Source organism: Tarenaya hassleriana, unplaced genomic scaffold (genome assembly GCF_000463585.1).
Source record: "Tarenaya hassleriana unplaced genomic scaffold, ASM46358v1 Cleome25, whole genome shotgun sequence".
NCBI classification, from domain to species: domain Eukaryota; kingdom Viridiplantae; phylum Streptophyta; class Magnoliopsida; order Brassicales; family Cleomaceae; genus Tarenaya; species Tarenaya hassleriana.
Genome location: NW_010965775.1, coordinates 1,837,641 through 1,854,100, shown reverse-complemented (window position 1 = coordinate 1,854,100; position 16,460 = coordinate 1,837,641). Strand labels below are relative to the sequence as shown.

The 16,460-nt window shown below is 38.0% G+C and overlaps 4 protein-coding genes and 1 long non-coding RNA gene across 5 annotated transcripts; 1 reads left to right on the top strand and 4 right to left on the bottom strand.

Annotated features, from left to right (window-relative positions):
- Positions 1-6: 6 nt before the first annotated feature.
- LOC104816533 lies at positions 7-1,424 on the bottom strand. The gene is made up of 3 exons (XR_772299.2): positions 1,061-1,424; positions 620-730; positions 7-526 (listed from the first exon to the last, which is right to left on the bottom strand). It is a non-coding gene; the product is annotated as an uncharacterized LOC104816533 (long non-coding RNA).
- An 875-nt stretch (positions 1,425-2,299) lies between these two features.
- LOC104816532 (protein trichome birefringence-like 32) lies at positions 2,300-4,750 on the top strand. Its single transcript, XM_010545403.2, has 5 exons — positions 2,300-2,768; positions 2,932-3,103; positions 3,245-3,444; positions 3,639-3,800; positions 4,212-4,750. Exons 1-5 carry the CDS (start codon positions 2,350-2,352, stop codon positions 4,552-4,554), a joined length of 1,296 nt encoding a protein of 431 aa, XP_010543705.1. The 5' UTR covers positions 2,300-2,349; the 3' UTR covers positions 4,555-4,750.
- Positions 4,751-5,682: 932 nt separating this feature from the next.
- Positions 5,683-6,378, bottom strand: LOC104816531 (abscisic acid receptor PYL5-like). The gene has a single exon (XM_019202833.1). It carries the CDS (start codon positions 6,376-6,378, stop codon positions 5,683-5,685), a length of 696 nt encoding a protein of 231 aa, XP_019058378.1.
- Positions 6,379-10,434: 4,056 nt separating this feature from the next.
- On the bottom strand, positions 10,435-12,643 carry LOC104816529 (dehydration-responsive element-binding protein 2A-like). Its single transcript, XM_010545401.2, has 2 exons — positions 12,426-12,643; positions 10,435-11,933 (listed from the first exon to the last, which is right to left on the bottom strand). Exon 2 carries the CDS (start codon positions 11,900-11,902, stop codon positions 10,856-10,858), a length of 1,047 nt encoding a protein of 348 aa, XP_010543703.1. The 5' UTR covers positions 11,903-11,933; positions 12,426-12,643; the 3' UTR covers positions 10,435-10,855.
- Positions 12,644-13,616: 973 nt separating this feature from the next.
- Positions 13,617-16,128, bottom strand: LOC104816528 (laccase-12). Its single transcript, XM_010545400.1, has 6 exons — positions 15,989-16,128; positions 15,698-15,849; positions 15,308-15,552; positions 15,081-15,209; positions 14,009-14,983; positions 13,617-13,909 (listed from the first exon to the last, which is right to left on the bottom strand). The coding sequence occupies exons 1-6, from the start codon at positions 16,082-16,084 to the stop codon at positions 13,779-13,781; spliced, it is 1,728 nt and encodes a 575-aa protein (XP_010543702.1). The 5' UTR covers positions 16,085-16,128; the 3' UTR covers positions 13,617-13,778.
- Between the last annotated feature and the right edge of the window lie 332 nt (positions 16,129-16,460).

Here is a 16,460-nt window from a genome sequence, read left to right as displayed (position 1 = left end):
TGTAGGCAGAAAGAAAATTTAAGAGAACTACTCCAATTTCACATGTTTAGGGAATAAGAAAAAGAAGAAACCTTGCTTGTACATGCTGACAGAGGTAGAAGTCTATGGCTTCGAGATTTTTTGTTCTTTGAGAGAGAGAGAGAGAGAGATGCTCTTCTCATTGTGTACGCAGAAAGAAAACTTTATGAGAGCTACACCAATTTCACATGTTTAGGGAAGGGGAAAAGGAAGAAACATTGCTTTTTACATGCTGAGAGAGAGAGAGAGAGAGGTTCTCTTTAACAACAGAACCAGTGTTAAATTATATACCTCTCCTCTGTCTCAAGAGAGCATAATAATGAAAATGTTAATAAAGAGTTTCTGGATGAGGCATACTTGTATCTTATGTCCTCAAAGTCGACGCCTTTCAGAATGGTGGGTGAAACCCTCAGTGGAAAGTTTGTGAATTTTTCATTTCAGACATTGAAGGATGCTGCAAAAGCCCACATATCCCATTTCCAACTTTCCAATCTCAAGTTCTTTCCATCTGCAGATTAAAAAGAGAAACAATATGAACTTCAGCATCCAAGGAGACAGACTAAAAAAATTCTGACCATCAAAAGAATTACTGCTCATCTACCTGAAAATGTAAGAGCAGTGATGATCTTTATAGGCACGGATGCAAGAAACAAATTCTTTTAGACCTTTTTCTCCATCACTGCTCTCAGTCCTTTTGTGCCGCCGATCTTATCTGAATAAGTTACAAGTTACAGCCGTAAATCAACCGGTGACCAAGACATCAGAGCAGGAAAATGAGGAAGGGCGTTTCCCCAGTAATCCTTTCTCCCGTACTCTACAACTTCATCGGGATTCAAACCGAACCCATGAACGAGAAAGAAGGAAAAAGAAGGTTTTTCAAAGGACCCATTAACACTGAAAAGCTTTGACGACGCATAGACAATTCTAGCGGAGAAGAGAGCCATGAAAAGGCAAAACTGGACCCGACAAACCCTAATCGCAAGAAAACTTAACATTCCGGAAACGAACGACAGAGATGTAATAAGAAGGGGAAGGCGGGAACCTGGCGAGGTTTGGAAGGGTAGGAGGAGGAGCAGCAGCAGATGATTTCAAGGGGAGGGACGAGGAAAGCTAGGGTTATCCCGGAGTCGGCGGCGCGTCGACGGCGACATCCTTGTTACTGCAGAGCAAGGTGATAGTCGCGGCCTGAAACGGATTGCAGAAGTCGAACAACGATTGTAAGAGAGCCTCCAGGATCTCGCCGGAGATTAGTGAGTACAGGTCGGAAAATGGCGTCTCCGTCAACGCCTTGTTCGTGTTCACCGACGAGTCGCGGCGTTCCGGCCCTGTCGCACTTGGACTGGGCCTTTTCTAAGGAGTACAAAAACGGCGTCGCAATGATTCCGGTCGGATTTTTGTTTGAACTCCGGTTAGGTGATTTAACGGTTTGGCCAAGGTAAAGAAAACCGTACCGGGTTGTTGCTAATCTCATTTTAAAAAAGAGAAAACAATTTTAAAAAAATCTCAACTTCTAAAAAAACTCATTTAAAATCTAAATTATCCATAATCTAAATAAATATTTATCTTTAAATCAATATTTTAAAAAAATTTAGCATTTAAAAATATTAATCATCTACAAATTCAAATAAAATATCAAAATTTTGTAAAAATATCTAAAATTAATATGTTTTTCTTAAATTATCATACATCAATTATATTTTTTTTGGTAAATACATATTATGTTTAAAATATATTTTTTATTTAGATTGGTTGATGATTACGGTTTTAAATTGATATTTTAAAAAATTAAAGGTTTTTAGATATTTTTCTATTGTTTAAATCTATCGATAATTGAAATCTAAAATCTATTAAATATACATGTTTTATAATTTTATTATTTTTGAACAGATATGGATGGATATATTTCTCTGGTTATGTGGATATTAAAATTGAAATAGTTTTCTAAAATAAGAGTGGAAATTAGGCTATTTGGATATTAATTTAAATAGTTTTCTAAAATAAGATTGAAAATTAATCATTGTAAACAACGTGTGCACCATCCTCATGCACGACTATTTTTTTTTTAAGGAAAAAACAGATTGTATAGTTTGAAAAATAATCACTCACATTAATTTGAGCCATTAATCACTACATAATTATTTTTCTAAATTAAAAGTTTTATTCGGATTCGATGAAGACGAAGGCGTAATTTAAAGTCCATAACGAATCCAGCCTCCTTATATGCTTTCCGCATGTTCATTTGGTTACCAACCGACCCAAAAAGGAAAATATACAGAGACGTTAGAAAGAGAGAGAGAGAGAGAGAGAGAGAGAGAGAGAGAGAGAGAGAAAATGAAGTCTCCATCATCGTCGCCATCGTCTTCTTCCTCTCTCCCTAGAAAACGTCGTCTCCCTCACTTCGTCTTCACCGTACTCGCCTTCGTCCTACTCGCTTCCATGATCTACGGCCACGATTTCGTCTCCTTGTCCCGTAAAACCCACCAAAACCCGATCCTCGATGAACTCGGAACCCGTAGTAAGGCGGAAGAGCCACCGCCGAAGTCGCCGGAGATACCTTTTGCGGTTGGGAAGGCGCTGGGCGAATGCGAGTATTTCAAAGGGAGATGGGTCAAGGACGAGTCGACCAGGCCGCTTTACCGGGAATCGGAGTGTCCGTACATACAACCGCAGCTCACGTGCCGGGCACATGGTCGGCCCGACAGCGACTACCAGTCTTGGAGATGGCAGCCTGATTCTTGCTCGCTCCCATCGTTAGTCTCTCTCGTTCTCGATTGTTGTGGTTCTTGGGTTCCGTTCTCGGAACAGGGCTAAGCCCTGATTTGATGACTCTGTGAAGTAGGAATTGGCCTCGAATTTCGTGTGATTGTGATCTCGATGTGTATGTATATGGTTGTGTGGTTGTTGAGTGAGTAGGTTCAACGCGACAATGATGCTGGAGAGCTTGAGAGGAAAGAGGATGATGTTCGTCGGGGACTCTTTGAACCGAGGAATGTACAATTCTCTGATCTGTCTTCTTCATTCGAACATTCCTGAACATGCAAAATCCATGGAAACCCATGGTTCTCTCACTGTCTTCTCCATCAAGGTACATTATCCAAGATGTTTTGTGGGCTTAGTTAATACAGATTACTGTGATGATTAGAAGAATAAGGTTGTATTGATTGTAGATTAGGAACTAGAGTTTGATTTCTGGAGTGTGATAAATCCTTATGATATCCATATGTAGGAATACAATGCCTCAATGGAATTCTACTGGGCGCCATTTCTTCTCGAATCGAATGCAGACAATGCCGCCGTCCACAGAATCTCAGACCGGATTGTGAGAAAGGGTTCGATCAACAAGCATGGTAAACATTGGAGAGGAGCTGATATCGTCGTGTTCAACACCTATCTATGGTGGATGACTGGATTCAAGATGAAGATCTTGTACGTACATAACACCACATCCATAGCATTATAGAGCTTAGTCGGGTTGGATAACCCTTTTTCCCACCCATCAGAAATAGAACCTAACTCAAACCTGAATGTGGATTTCAGTTGTCTGATTTCACATTTTCGTATATGCAGAGCCAAGAGGGGTGGATTGATTGTTCCCAAATCCCAATGTGTTGTTATTTCAGGGAATCAGGTTCATTCGAGGACGAGAACAAGAGAATCCGTGAGATGGAGACTGAGGATGCATATCGGATGGCGATGAAGAGTATAGTCAAATGGGTGAAGAAGAATATGGATCCATCGATGACCAGGGTGTTCTTCACTACCATGTCCCCTACTCATTACAAGTCGTAACCTGTTCTCTGTTTCACTTTTTTGTCTCCCTCATACCGGTAGTTCTGGTTCCATTGAGAACTCTTCAGATCCGGCAATCTGGTTTTAGAGATGCTCCCACGAACAGATTGGCTTATGACATATGATTACAGAATCTAGTCCGGACTCTGGACATGGTTCCTGGGAAAGATGAAAGGCTATTACATGATTTCTGGAAACAGAGAACTTTCATCTTGGCAATTAGGCTTCACAGTTCACTCACCCGCCAAGGATCACAAACCCTAGATATAGCTTCTAGCAACAAGTTAACTTGACGTGCCTAATTTTCTAGGCTCTTTAGCCCGTTTGGATATTGAAGAGGAGATATCAGTTATCCTCAAACCCGATTACAAAAGACGTAATCTTTTTCGTTTCCCTTTAACCAGGAGCGAGGATTGGGGAGGCGGAAGAGGTCAGAACTGCTACAACCAAACAACTCCTATTCAAGATCAGGCTCATTGGCCATCAGATTGCAGCAAAAGTGTAATGAGAGTGATAGGAGAAGTCTTAGGCCGGAGAAAGGATTTCCCGATCACCGTCCTTAACATCACTCAGCTTTCGGGCTACCGAAAAGACGCTCACACGTCGACATACAAGAAGCAGTGGAGCCCTTTAACGAAAGAGCAGCTCGCCAACCCGGTAAGCTATGCAGATTGTATACATTGGTGCTTGCCTGGTCTTCAAGATACTTGGAACGAGCTCCTCTTTGCCAAACTCTTTTACCCTTGATTCTTCCTTTTCACCGTGACTACTGACTAGAATTTTATACTTAGATCCAGATTTTTTAGTCTGTCATTGTAAATGCTGGTTTCTTAGGAATATATGTTACATTGTAACCGGCCAAATTACATTGTAACCGGCCAAAGGAAAAATGACAGCTTCTTACATAGATAAACACCATGATTCTTGGGATTCATTTTACTTTTTGTTCCTTTGTTCTTTGGAATTCTTTTTTAGTTTTTTGTTTTAGGTATTTGGAATTTTACAAAAAAGAAAAAGAATATACAAGTTGTAGGATGTAAGTACATCCGCATCTTTGTTTTACTAATTCGGACAAAAGCACTTTTAGAGTTTTATTATTTAAATAAGGTAGTTTTAGATTTCCAAAGTGATTTATTAGATTAAATTCGGAATTTATTTCTAATCAATTTTAAAAAATGTATATAAAAATAAAGAAATGTTATTAATAGAGATATTATAGACTTTTTATATCTTTTGCTTATTAAAAAATGTGAAAAGCTTTTAAACTTTTGGTATTTAAAAAAATATCTTTTACATTTTTATAATTATCCGTTGTAATCATAAATCATGAACATTTAGGACTTCTATATATTTGTATTTTATATTCACTTTAGTTTGGTTCAATTTGAATTAATTCCAAAATTAGTTTATGAAAAAATATTTATTTCAAAAAATAGTTAGATTATTTTTATTTTTAATTTTAATTTCAAATCATCAACAAATCTTCGGTTTTTTCAATTAGATTTCGATTTCGATTTATTAATGCAATTTCCTATATATATATATATATATATATATATATATATCGTTCAAAGCCTATTATATATACTTATGCCGTTGATTCATAAAGTAACAACTCCACAAGATCACAGATTAGGTTTTATATACATGGAAATGTAAATGTAATAATCTCAAAAGTGAAATACAAACCCTTTACAAAAAAAAAATCACAAAAAAAAGAATTTACACAAATTCTCCCAAAAGTCGCTCTGCATGCATTTCGGTCCAAAATATCTCAAACTACTCACGATTCGTTCCTTGAAACGATCATAGAGAAAAAGGAGAATTTAGATAGATACATACATACATACATATATATACATACATATAGATTCATTAACTTTGCCGATCCGTGGCCGTACTTCTCGCGAGAGACTGCAAGTTGCACCGTACGATGGTGTCGACGAAGCTCAGCGTCTCCTCCGGCGTATTTCCCGGCGGCACATCGACGACGTACGACTCAACGACCACCGTGTCTCCGCCGTCTCCGTCTGCCACGTGGAGGGTGGTGACGGATCGGTAGTTCTTCAGGCGATGGTCCCCACCGACGACGCTGAAGCTGATGATGTGGCGGTCTTCGTCGAGGATCTCGAGCCGCTCGGGGCTTGAGCCCGCCGGAAGACCGGAGACCACGTGTACCTCCCGGAGATCGCCGACGGTGAGTCTGCCATCTCCGGAGACGGAGGAGATGACGTGGCACCGGCTGACGAAGCTCTTGTAGACCTGCGGGTTGTCGAACCGGCGCACGACGGCCCACACGCGCCTGAAGGCGGATGATGGGGCGGTCTTCGTCGAGGATCTCGAGCCGCTCGGTGCTTGAGCCCGCCGGAAGACCGGAGACCACGTGTACCTCCCGGAGATCGCCGACGGTGAGTCTGCCATCTCCGGAGACGGAGGAGATGACGTGGCACCGGCTGACGAAGCTCTTGTAGACCTGCGGGTTGTCGAACCGGCGCACGACGGCCCACACGCGCTCCGGAGGCGCGTGCACCGTCTGCACCACCGCGGAGCAGCACTGGTCGGAGCCCACATCGTGCGTATGGTGCAGAGCCACGTGCTCCGGCACGTGCATTCTGCGCGTGAGGCACACTCGCCGTACGGACGTTTCCGGCGACAGGAAGCCTTCTGCGGCGGCGGAGGACGTTGTCGCGCGCCGGAGCTGCACCGACGACTGCATCTGATATATATCTTTCTGGATTGTGATTGGTGTATATAGATGTGTGTGTATATATATATGAATGATGGGGAGGATTGGGGGAGAAGGAGAGAGTTTGATCTTGTCCGGTGTCGGTTGGCAACTTGATTTTTTTGTCTCTCTAAATATGTCTATATATTTCTATTTATGATATAATACATACAATATGTGATAAAGAATCTAAAGATATGCATATGGTATGGACATGGATGCGAGGTATATGATACATATATATATACACATAGCCATGAATTCTTTTAGAATGTGCATATCATATTTCTTTACTTTTATTGTTGGCAATTTGATATACGAATTAATTTTGGCAAAACTTGTGTCAATTAATTTACCAAAATTAATATTCAATATTGTGTATTTAGAATAATAATGCATCATATATGTCACTAATGTAAATTATCTATATATTTCTAAAAAATTCCCTGAACTAAATTATCTCTCAAAATTTCAAGTAGGGTAAAATCTTAATCGAAGTATTAAATATTAGAAATCATGCAGAGATTAATAAGATAATTGATCAATTAGTATAAGCCCATATATAATCCTAATTGAAGATAATATAATACGCATCGGAATCTAATGATCGAAACATGACTAACATCACCAAACTCTTTTGTAAATTCAAATATGTTCATCTTATTTATCATAAAAAAAAAAAGAGGCAAGACGATTATAGTTGGTTAAAATACATATCATATATATCCGATAATAATATAATAAATAGTATCCAACCTCTATGTTTCGTTATATACGGTTGTTTTTTTTATATATTGTATTTTTTGGTAACGGTTGTTTTTTTATATTCATTAGGCGAGATCAAAACATGTATAATTACGTATAGTTGAATTTGAATTCGAGAATAAAATCAGAGTTTACATAAATTTACACGATATAATTAAGAATGCGATAAAACTAGAATGTATAGCACTACACCAAATAATACGTTCTCTCACCCTCTGGTTGTTTAATATTTGCGTATGTGTGTGTATATATATATATGGGTTCGTAGTTATGGGTGTACATGTGCATGTACACAAACATCTACACACACATATATACATATATACATATATATATATATGTAGAGAGAGAAGCTTTGTTCGAGGAAGCTGCAGGGATGGTGAGACCTTATCAAACGACGCAAGTGGATCTTGCAACTTGCAAACTCCTTTGGACTTAGTTACGTGGAATATTTTTTATCCTTTCCTCTTTTTTTTTTATAATTAAAAATTCTCATTTCCTGTTTCCCATTTATATTATTCGCGACTTCGTTTTTTGATTTAATGTTTATCTATTTTTTATTAATATATATGTGTATAATTGTATTTCAATTGGAATATATAAAATCAGAATAAAAGCAAATCGAACTGAATACTATAATATTAATTTAAATCAATTTAATAGTATAATATTAATTTAAATTAATTGAATCCGACACATATATGAAAATATAAAATAAATGAAATAAAAACCATTTTAGTTTATCCTTTTTTGAAATCGAATATCTATTGAACAAAATACTTGAAATCAAACCAATGACAAGAATATTTTTGTAATGTCAAGGAGTTTTTTTATCTTCTTCTAGAAATTGCATCCAACAAAAAAAAAATTCAAACTAGTATGACTGATTTCTGTAGAAACGACCGTAAATTTTAGTAAGAATTAAATGACTTTGAAAAATTCAAGAAACGAAATTGATAAAGACATATTTCATGCGTGACGACAAATTGTTGACTGATATACATATATATATATATATATATATGAAGTTGAAGGCCATTAAACTACAAACGTGAAACGAACTTTATATGTTACATTTTCACTTTGAGTTCCAATAGGATTTTCTATGCCAAATTCATATATATATATATATATATATATATATATATATATATATATATTCAGATAATGCACTTTTTTGCCGATATGGCATTGATAGGATGTTGGTGTGAGTTTGCCGACTAGTTGATATGACGGTTCTTTTCAATGGTATTGAGATCTATCATGTGAATTTTCGTCGTTGATATTCATCATTATGTTAACCTTCCGATGCTATTTTGATTTTTTTAAATGTTTTTTTTAATATATAAGCATCTCATTATTTATTAATATAAATTATTTTCAAAATCAGCTACAGGCGAGTTCCAAAACTTCATCAACTTGACTCTTTATTAGTTGGAAAGTTGGGATTGGATTGCACTTTCCCCCTTTCACGTTCTTGAGGAGAATTAAAGCTAACTTTATCCTCTCATATTTCTTCCATGGAATCTTAAACCCTAAATTGCAAATGGTAGTCTATAAAACGTTATACACATACTTCTTTATTTATTTATTAAAACATTTCCTTGTTTATAAAAATGTTCATCAATTATTCACTCATATAAATTTTCGCAACAATTAAATTGGTTAATATCTTTAGGAGTAAACAAAGAGGTTCTCCATTTGATCATGATTTCCCCCCCCCCCATATACTTCATTATTATTATTATTATTATTATTATTATTATTATTATTATTATTATTATTATTATTAAACCACTTGCATAAATTTATGGTCACTTGGTATTAGTTTTGGACAGAGAATGAGTCAATGCATTTAACCAAACACAAAACATTGAATTATATTTGTTATGTATTCCCTTTAAAATATTGTGCAAATTAAGCATACGAGCCCTCGATGTTAAAGAAAAGCAAATGGTTTTCCCACAAGTATTCGTGTTCAATGTATGATATATAGATCAAGTCGACTTTCACCTAATATGAAATAGCATTCGTGTTCGAGACCACATTTTTTTTAAAAAAAAAAATCCTTTAAGATAATTGTACATATAAACATGAAACACACATATTTATATTCAGGGTCACGGACGAATATTTCGGATTTTGATTTCGACTATTTTTTTATTAATAAAATTGTCTATTTTATAAGAGAGAAAATAACATATAAATACCTAAACTTTTACAAAAAATTCCATATAAATACTTGAACTATAAAACTTCCATATAAATACATTAACTTTTAAAAATCCTATATAAATATATAGACTTTAAAAAAAATTTCCAAATAAATACAAATTTTAAGTATTATAGGTGATATTATTAACGTATTCTGGATTTATTGGGGAGTTTTTCAAAAATCTAGATATTTATATAGGATTTTAGAAAAGTTCAAGTGTTTATATAGAAATTTTATAGTTCAAGTATTTATATGGAATTTTTGTAAAAATTCAGGTATTTATATACGATTTTTTCTTTATAAATTTTTTACTTTTTTAAAATTTTCAGTTATTTTTTATTTCATTTTCTTTTATTCGTGTTGGATTTGTTTGGTTTTAAAAAATGAATTTTAGACTGAATTCGATTTGACTATATATATATATATATAATTCGATTCAGTAGTTTATATCCATCTCCACTTTGACAATGGCATATTACCATATTTCTTTGATTTAAAATTCTTAATATTAGATCGATATATATATATAGCCTTTTAGCCTTTAGGTGATGTCCAACTACTAATTTGAAGACATTTTATGTGTTAATTTTGGTCATGTTCTCTTCCTAAAAAAAAAAGATGGTTATTGCGCCGCTTGTTACATAAGCTGCCTTCAAAATGTACATTAACATATAAACACTTTGAGTGTGCCCCAAATTTCAATTAAAATTGGGCACATTGGTTGCACCTTCGCAGCACACGGATTCCATTCCACAACTAAAATATTACTTAGCCAAAAATCCTGTAATTATTCGCAAGAAACAACTCCACGCGCACACTGCATTGTTTATACGTACACACATATATAATTTATCATTTTTCTGTCAACATTTAATTATTTTCAAATGATTTTTTTAATCTTTATGACTTTTAAGACAAGGGATTCCACAACCTACTTTTATTTCAAATACTAAGCCCATCAACGGCCCATTAATTTCATAAGAGCCCAATAAGCCCATTACTATCACAAAGGAAACAACAAAGGGTCCGATTCTTTTTTGTATGTACAAAAAAAAAAAAAAAAAGCAAGAGGCATCTGCACAGGGAGATGTAGTTTCTCTATCCTCAAAAAACTCAATAGAGAATCGAAGAGTTGCATGTAAAGAACAAATGAAATCTTTTGTGTCTTCTTTGTCCATTGGTCAAATCTTCCTACGTTGTCTTACAAAGATCAGTCACCGGTTCTGTAACAACATCCCAGCTCTCAAGTTCCAGCCTACTCACAAGCTAGAGAGAATCCACCCATGGCGGTCTTCAGGCATCAAGATTTGACGGAGTCACCAGCTTCATCCGTCTGATACAGCCTAACAGTTCCAGCTCTCAAGATCAAGGAAACTAAAGTCGAACAGATCTTGCCCATCTTGCTGATCGAGCTCGAGCAATGGCAGCCCGTAGTCAAGGCTCGCGTTTTGCGATTTCGCGACCCCGGTGGACAGAGCTGATTCGTTTGGACCGGCCATGTCGATCCTCGTGTCCCGTTCTTGGCTTGGCCCTGGCGGAATGTTCTCGTTTATGTCGCCAAGAAGCTCATCCACATCAAACATCTCCTCGGCCGATAAACCGCTCCAGCAGTTCTGATCAGCGCCCGTCTTGTTGTCCGGCCAGCCATAATCCGCGACAGTTAGTGACTCTGATTGCTCGAGAGGGTTCTCTGTCAACTGCTCTTCTTCCTTCACTTTCTCCTTGAGAAAACTCTTCCAGTACTCCTCTTCAAACTCAATCAGCCAATCATAACTCAACGCATCTTTCTTCACGTTCTCCTTCTTCATCTCTTCCAAATTTGAAGTTTTATCCTTACTAGAAGGCTCGGATTCCCCCTCCCCATCTCTCTGTTTCACAGGAACAACCTTAACATCCTCCACTGTGCATACCTCGGACTGACTCGACGAGCAAGTAATGTCGGACCCACATGGAGTGCCAACCGAAGGACAAACCGACGGGAAATTAAGACGAGCTAACGGCCCGTACATAGTCTTAGCAGCCTCGTCGTAAGCAGCAGCAGCCTCGTACGCTGTCGGGAAAGTGCCAAGCCACAATCTACTGCCTCTATTTGGCTCTCTAATCTCTGCAACCCATTTCCCCCAAGTTCTTTGCCTAACCCCTCTGAAATTACAGCGAGCATTCTCGGGTCCTCCCTTTCCTTTCATACAACCTTTCTTCGACCCTTTTGCCGGCACTTTACGTTTCGGCCTCTCGCCTTCTCCAGTGGCCTCTACGTTCTCGTTATATTCTTTCCACTTCTTCAATTTCTCCTCCACTGTCGTGCCATCGCTTCTACTCCTAGATTTTCTCTTCCTCGAAGTTCCGATTTGAGATTTAACCACACTTCCACTTTGATCATGAACTGCCATCTTCGTTGGAGTTCTCTCCAAATCAACCAATCTACAACACAAGACAAGACAAGACAATTTTCTGATAAGAACAAGCGTTCAATCGCTCGCGAACATGGAGAGATAAAGCGAGTTTTGGGTTTAATTGATTACTGAAGAACAAAAAGGACACAAGTACATCAGTTGCAACAACTTATGTACGAAAAGAATTCCTTGGGCACCAAGGATTCTTTCCTTGCTCACGAAATTTCCTTTTCCCCGAAAACCCAAAAAATTCAGATAAAAACCACCAATTTATGGCCAAAACTTGGGGACCAAGGAAAAAAATGAAATTAATTAAGCACCCACAAAAAAAAACACGGAAAAAAGCTAGAAATCTCCCGAAAACGCCGAGACCAAAAAATCGAAGCTTCGAGAACCAAACCGAAGATCTCAACTTTCAGAAAGAACAATCAACATCCACAACAGAAACTCATTGAGAGTAACAAGCGAGGAAACTCGGTTAGACCCAGAAAAGATCTGTTAAAGAAAACTAAGCATTTACCTGTCGGAATCTCAATTTGAGAACTCGTCGAAACCCTAGAAATCGTCTTTCCTCGTCGATCAGAATTCTTCACACCAAATCACTCTTGTGTAGACAAAGATCGATTTCCTTCAACAGCTGTAGTATTCTTCGCGATTTACGGTGTTGCGCGTCTTTGCTTCGTAGCTTTCGCGTTTTGTTTTCCTTCCTCAGACAGCTTTTGCATAAAAAAAATATCTGCAGTTTCCAGTGGGTCGCTGGTTATTTATAGGGTTCTCTCGATATTTCTAATAAATATTTTTTCTCTTTTGCCAAACAATATTTTATTCGGATATTTAGGCTCAAAACATCTAAGAAACTGACACGTGTTCGAACCTTCCCGAAACACACCCCAACTTGATCCCTCAATGCAATCTTATACAATGTTTGGCCTGTCCAAGTGTTATTTAGCCCCTACTATTTCTAGTTATTTCGGTTTTGCCATTCTGATATTTCTTTCCTAAATTGACACTTATTTCCATCTCTTTTTTTTTTTTGCCATTGCTGCTTAGTCTGACTGTCATGTGATTTTTTTTCTCTCCATATTTAGTTATAAATAATAATTTGATAATTTGTATATATATATATATAATCAAACAAAAGACGAATATTACGTAATAATATTTTAATTAAATTCAATAAAAAAACATAAGAATTAAAATAAATTAAGTAGATTGGAATAAAATATAAAAATAAATGAAAAACCGGAACTTTTTACAAATTAAAAACAACTTTTATAAAATTAACTACTACATTTTGAAAAAATTTAAATGAGAAACTAAAACATCACATATCAATAAACAAAAAAAAGGTATTTACCATTTTCTTAATATGCAAGTTTCCACATTATCCAAATATAACATAAATAAGTGATTTAAAATAATTAATTCAAAGTACACGTGTCGCAATCCGGCAGGTCAAACTTGGCTCGTAAGTGTGGCGTACAGCGTATCCTGGTTGACGCTTTGCATGTTGAACACGTGTCCTTTTTATTGCTTGACACGTCATCAATTACGTGTTGATTCCCAAGTTGGCAGAATAAAGGGATGCGTCACGGGTGATGATAATTTTTACGCAGCTGCTTGCGTACTCAGGCCCATGGGCTTTTAAGGCTCATATACATAATGCATAAAGGCTCCCTTATATGGGCCCTCATTTTAAGGCCCATTTACGTAAGTAAGCATAACTCAAATTACTTTCTTTAAAGATCCAACAAGATCGTTACAGGGGGAAAAAAGGAAAGAAAAAAGAACAATCTGTGTCGGATCTTGAATTCCAATCAACGGTAACAATAATTTCTTGGAGCTTATGATGGTGATGGTGATGGTGACGGTACTAACAAACGGGCAAATCTTCAGGAGGAGCTTCAAGAGTCTGCAATTCTCCGGAACCATTATCGACCAAGAACGCCATTGCAAGACCCCAACTGATATGCACATCCAAGTGACAGTGCATCAACCAAACCCCTGTTCCAAGAAAAACAAAACCCATTAAAATTTTCAGAGCTCGAACTCTGAATTCAGTTTGAGGTTGTCTGAAAATGGTTTCTTCTCGAATTACGTTACCTGGATTATCAGCGACGAATCTGATAACGGCCCATCCGTTAACGGGAACGGCCACGGTGTTTCTGAGAGGAGGGTCAACGAGATTGAACTTGGAAGTATCTTTCTTTGGATCAAAGTTACCGAACCCTTCAGCCACGATGTAGAAATCGTAGCCATGGAGATGAATCGGATGGTTCTCTGGTGTTACAATGCTTGTGTCCTGAAGAACAATCTGAACTCTCGATCCGTACTTGAGTTTGTACAGTTTGGTCCCACGAACTGGCTGAAACAGCGACCTGCTCACGTTATTTCCGGTGAAATCGAATCTCACCGGAGGTTTTGCCGGAAAATCCGTCGTGAAAACTCCGGGAATGCCCTTTGAATGTGCCTGCAGGAGCGAGAAGTTAGACGGGAGGACAAACGACACGTTGTTCATGCTGGCAGTGAACCGCGTGCCGTTTGGGCCCTGGCACCGGCTTTTCGGGAAGCTTTTCGGGCAGTTGTCGAGGCCTAAACCGATGGTGAAGAAGAGGCTTTCGTCGATCTCTTTCGGGACCACGATGTCGCGTAGTGACCTGAACTTCCCGGAGAATGACGTGACGGAGTTCGTGTCGTTGAAAGCAGGCAAAAACGGCATGATGGGCGGTGTTTTTTTTATACCTTTCGCTGTCCCATTCGAACAACAAGGAGATGACTTGTATTGGAGAATAGCCGTGGTGGTGGTGTTATCAAACGGTGCGTTTTGAGCGCTTTGGTAAGCCCTGGCCGCCATGTAATAACGGTTAGGAGGCTGGTCGGCGGTTAAGAGGACGTCGGTTGTCTGACCAGGACCGAGCATTATGACATTTGTGCTGAACGGTTTGAGGTAAGATGCGTCGGCTCCAACCACCGTGAGCTTATGGTTAGCCACCGTGAAGAAAAGCGGCTGGTTCATGGCCGAGTTGATGACCCTTATGAGTGATGTTTCTCCTGAACCGGTTGGAACCACAATCGTATCTGCAACCAAAAAACGACGGTTTAGATTAAACCAATTGATAATTACAATTCGTGGTTATACACAATATCAAAATATGGATTCACATAGATTACGAACCTTGGTTAGAGCAATTGTAAAGATCACCGGGTTGGCCATTAACGGTATAAGCATCGGACACATTGGGAGCAGCTCCGGTTCGGATCGCTTCTTTCAGAACATCAATCGGGTTTGCATTCCACCACTCGCCTACATTAAACCGGAAATCAAACACAAATCAATACCAATCTGGGAGAAGTTCTAACGTCGAACGATGCGAGTTTCACGAAAACCGGTTGAAACCGTACCGAGGAGGAGGGTGGTTTGGCGATCCGGTTTAGGGAAAGGATAGGAAGAGGCAGGAGGTGGGTGGATGAGGAGGGCACCGTAGACGGTGGCTCGGAGCCAGGAGCTATGGGCGTGCCACCACAAAGTGCCCTCTTGGCCTTGGATGGTGAAACGGTAGGTGTAGCTGTTACCGGGCCGTATTGGGCATTGGGTCACGAACTCCGGCCCATCGGCCCATCCCGTTCGCATCTGCCTCACCCCGTGCCTATCAATTTCAATTATTAAAAATAAAAATCGATTATATAAAACTGTGTAATAATATAATTTTATAAAAAAATAAAGAAGTAATCCTAATTTATATAAAGTAATTTTTTAATAAATAATAATAGCAGAATAAAATAGAATAGTACCAATGGATGGTGACATTGTGTTGGGCTCGGTTGACCACTTTGACCACAAGTGTGTCGCCATTGTTAACTTCGAGGGTTGGACCCGGAAACATTCCATTGACGGTGATCACGTTTTGGGTTTTGCACAGCCTCTTCACTGGCGTCTCTTGGATCTGCATTTATATATATAACATATATGCGTCACATATACATACATATATATATGCATACACTCACAATGTATGTAACTAGTAGTTATACATAAAATAAAGATGAAAGCATATATATCCATGCATGAAGAAGAAGACGTACGACAAAATCATGGTGGTGAACTTCGGAGAGAACCAATGAAGCGGAGAGAAGAGAACATAACAAGAACAAGGATGAAGGAAACGAGCTGGTAGCCATTGGTGATTACGATAATTGAGGAACTAATGAAAGGGTTTGAGAAGAAGAAGATGATGATTGTGGTGGTGAAGGGGATAACCCTTTATATATATAGGGAGATTAATGTGTGTGTTTTTTTTTTAAATTTTGTTGCGTTATGATAATTAAAATTTTAATTAATTAAAGTAAAATTATAGTTCACCAACAAGTGTGTGTGTGTGTGTATGTAGAATGAGATGACTAGACGTACACACACACACACACACACCCATATATATATATATATATATATATATATAGGTATGATTGGTCAAAGGCTCAAAAGGAACATCTGAACAAATTTGGATGAAGCCGAGGGTGAAGATGGAACACGAGAAAGCCACGTGACCGGTCTTTC

Excerpts from the sequence above, each read along its gene's own strand:
- LOC104816532 (XM_010545403.2), top strand. The coding sequence starts at position 2,350 with ATGAAGTCTCCATCATCGTCGCCATCGTCTTCTTCCTCTCTCCCTAGA. Across the intron at positions 3,445-3,638 it reads GGATTCAAGATGAAGATCTT|GGAATCAGGTTCATTCGAGG; the intron begins GTACGTACATAA and ends TTGTTATTTCAG. Across the intron at positions 3,801-4,211 it reads ATGTCCCCTACTCATTACAA|GAGCGAGGATTGGGGAGGCG; the intron begins GTCGTAACCTGT and ends CCCTTTAACCAG.
- LOC104816528 (XM_010545400.1), bottom strand. The coding sequence starts at position 16,084 with ATGGCTACCAGCTCGTTTCCTTCATCCTTGTTCTTGTTATGTTCTCTT. Across the intron at positions 15,850-15,988 it reads TTCACCACCATGATTTTGTC|ATCCAAGAGACGCCAGTGAA; the intron begins GTACGTCTTCTT and ends ATATAAATGCAG. Across the intron at positions 14,984-15,080 it reads TTACAATTGCTCTAACCAAG|ATACGATTGTGGTTCCAACC; the intron begins GTTCGTAATCTA and ends TTTTGGTTGCAG.
- LOC104816529 (XM_010545401.2), bottom strand. The coding sequence starts at position 11,902 with ATGGCAGTTCATGATCAAAGTGGAAGTGTGGTTAAATCTCAAATCGGA.
- LOC104816531 (XM_019202833.1), bottom strand. The coding sequence starts at position 6,378 with ATGTGGGCTCCGACCAGTGCTGCTCCGCGGTGGTGCAGACGGTGCACG.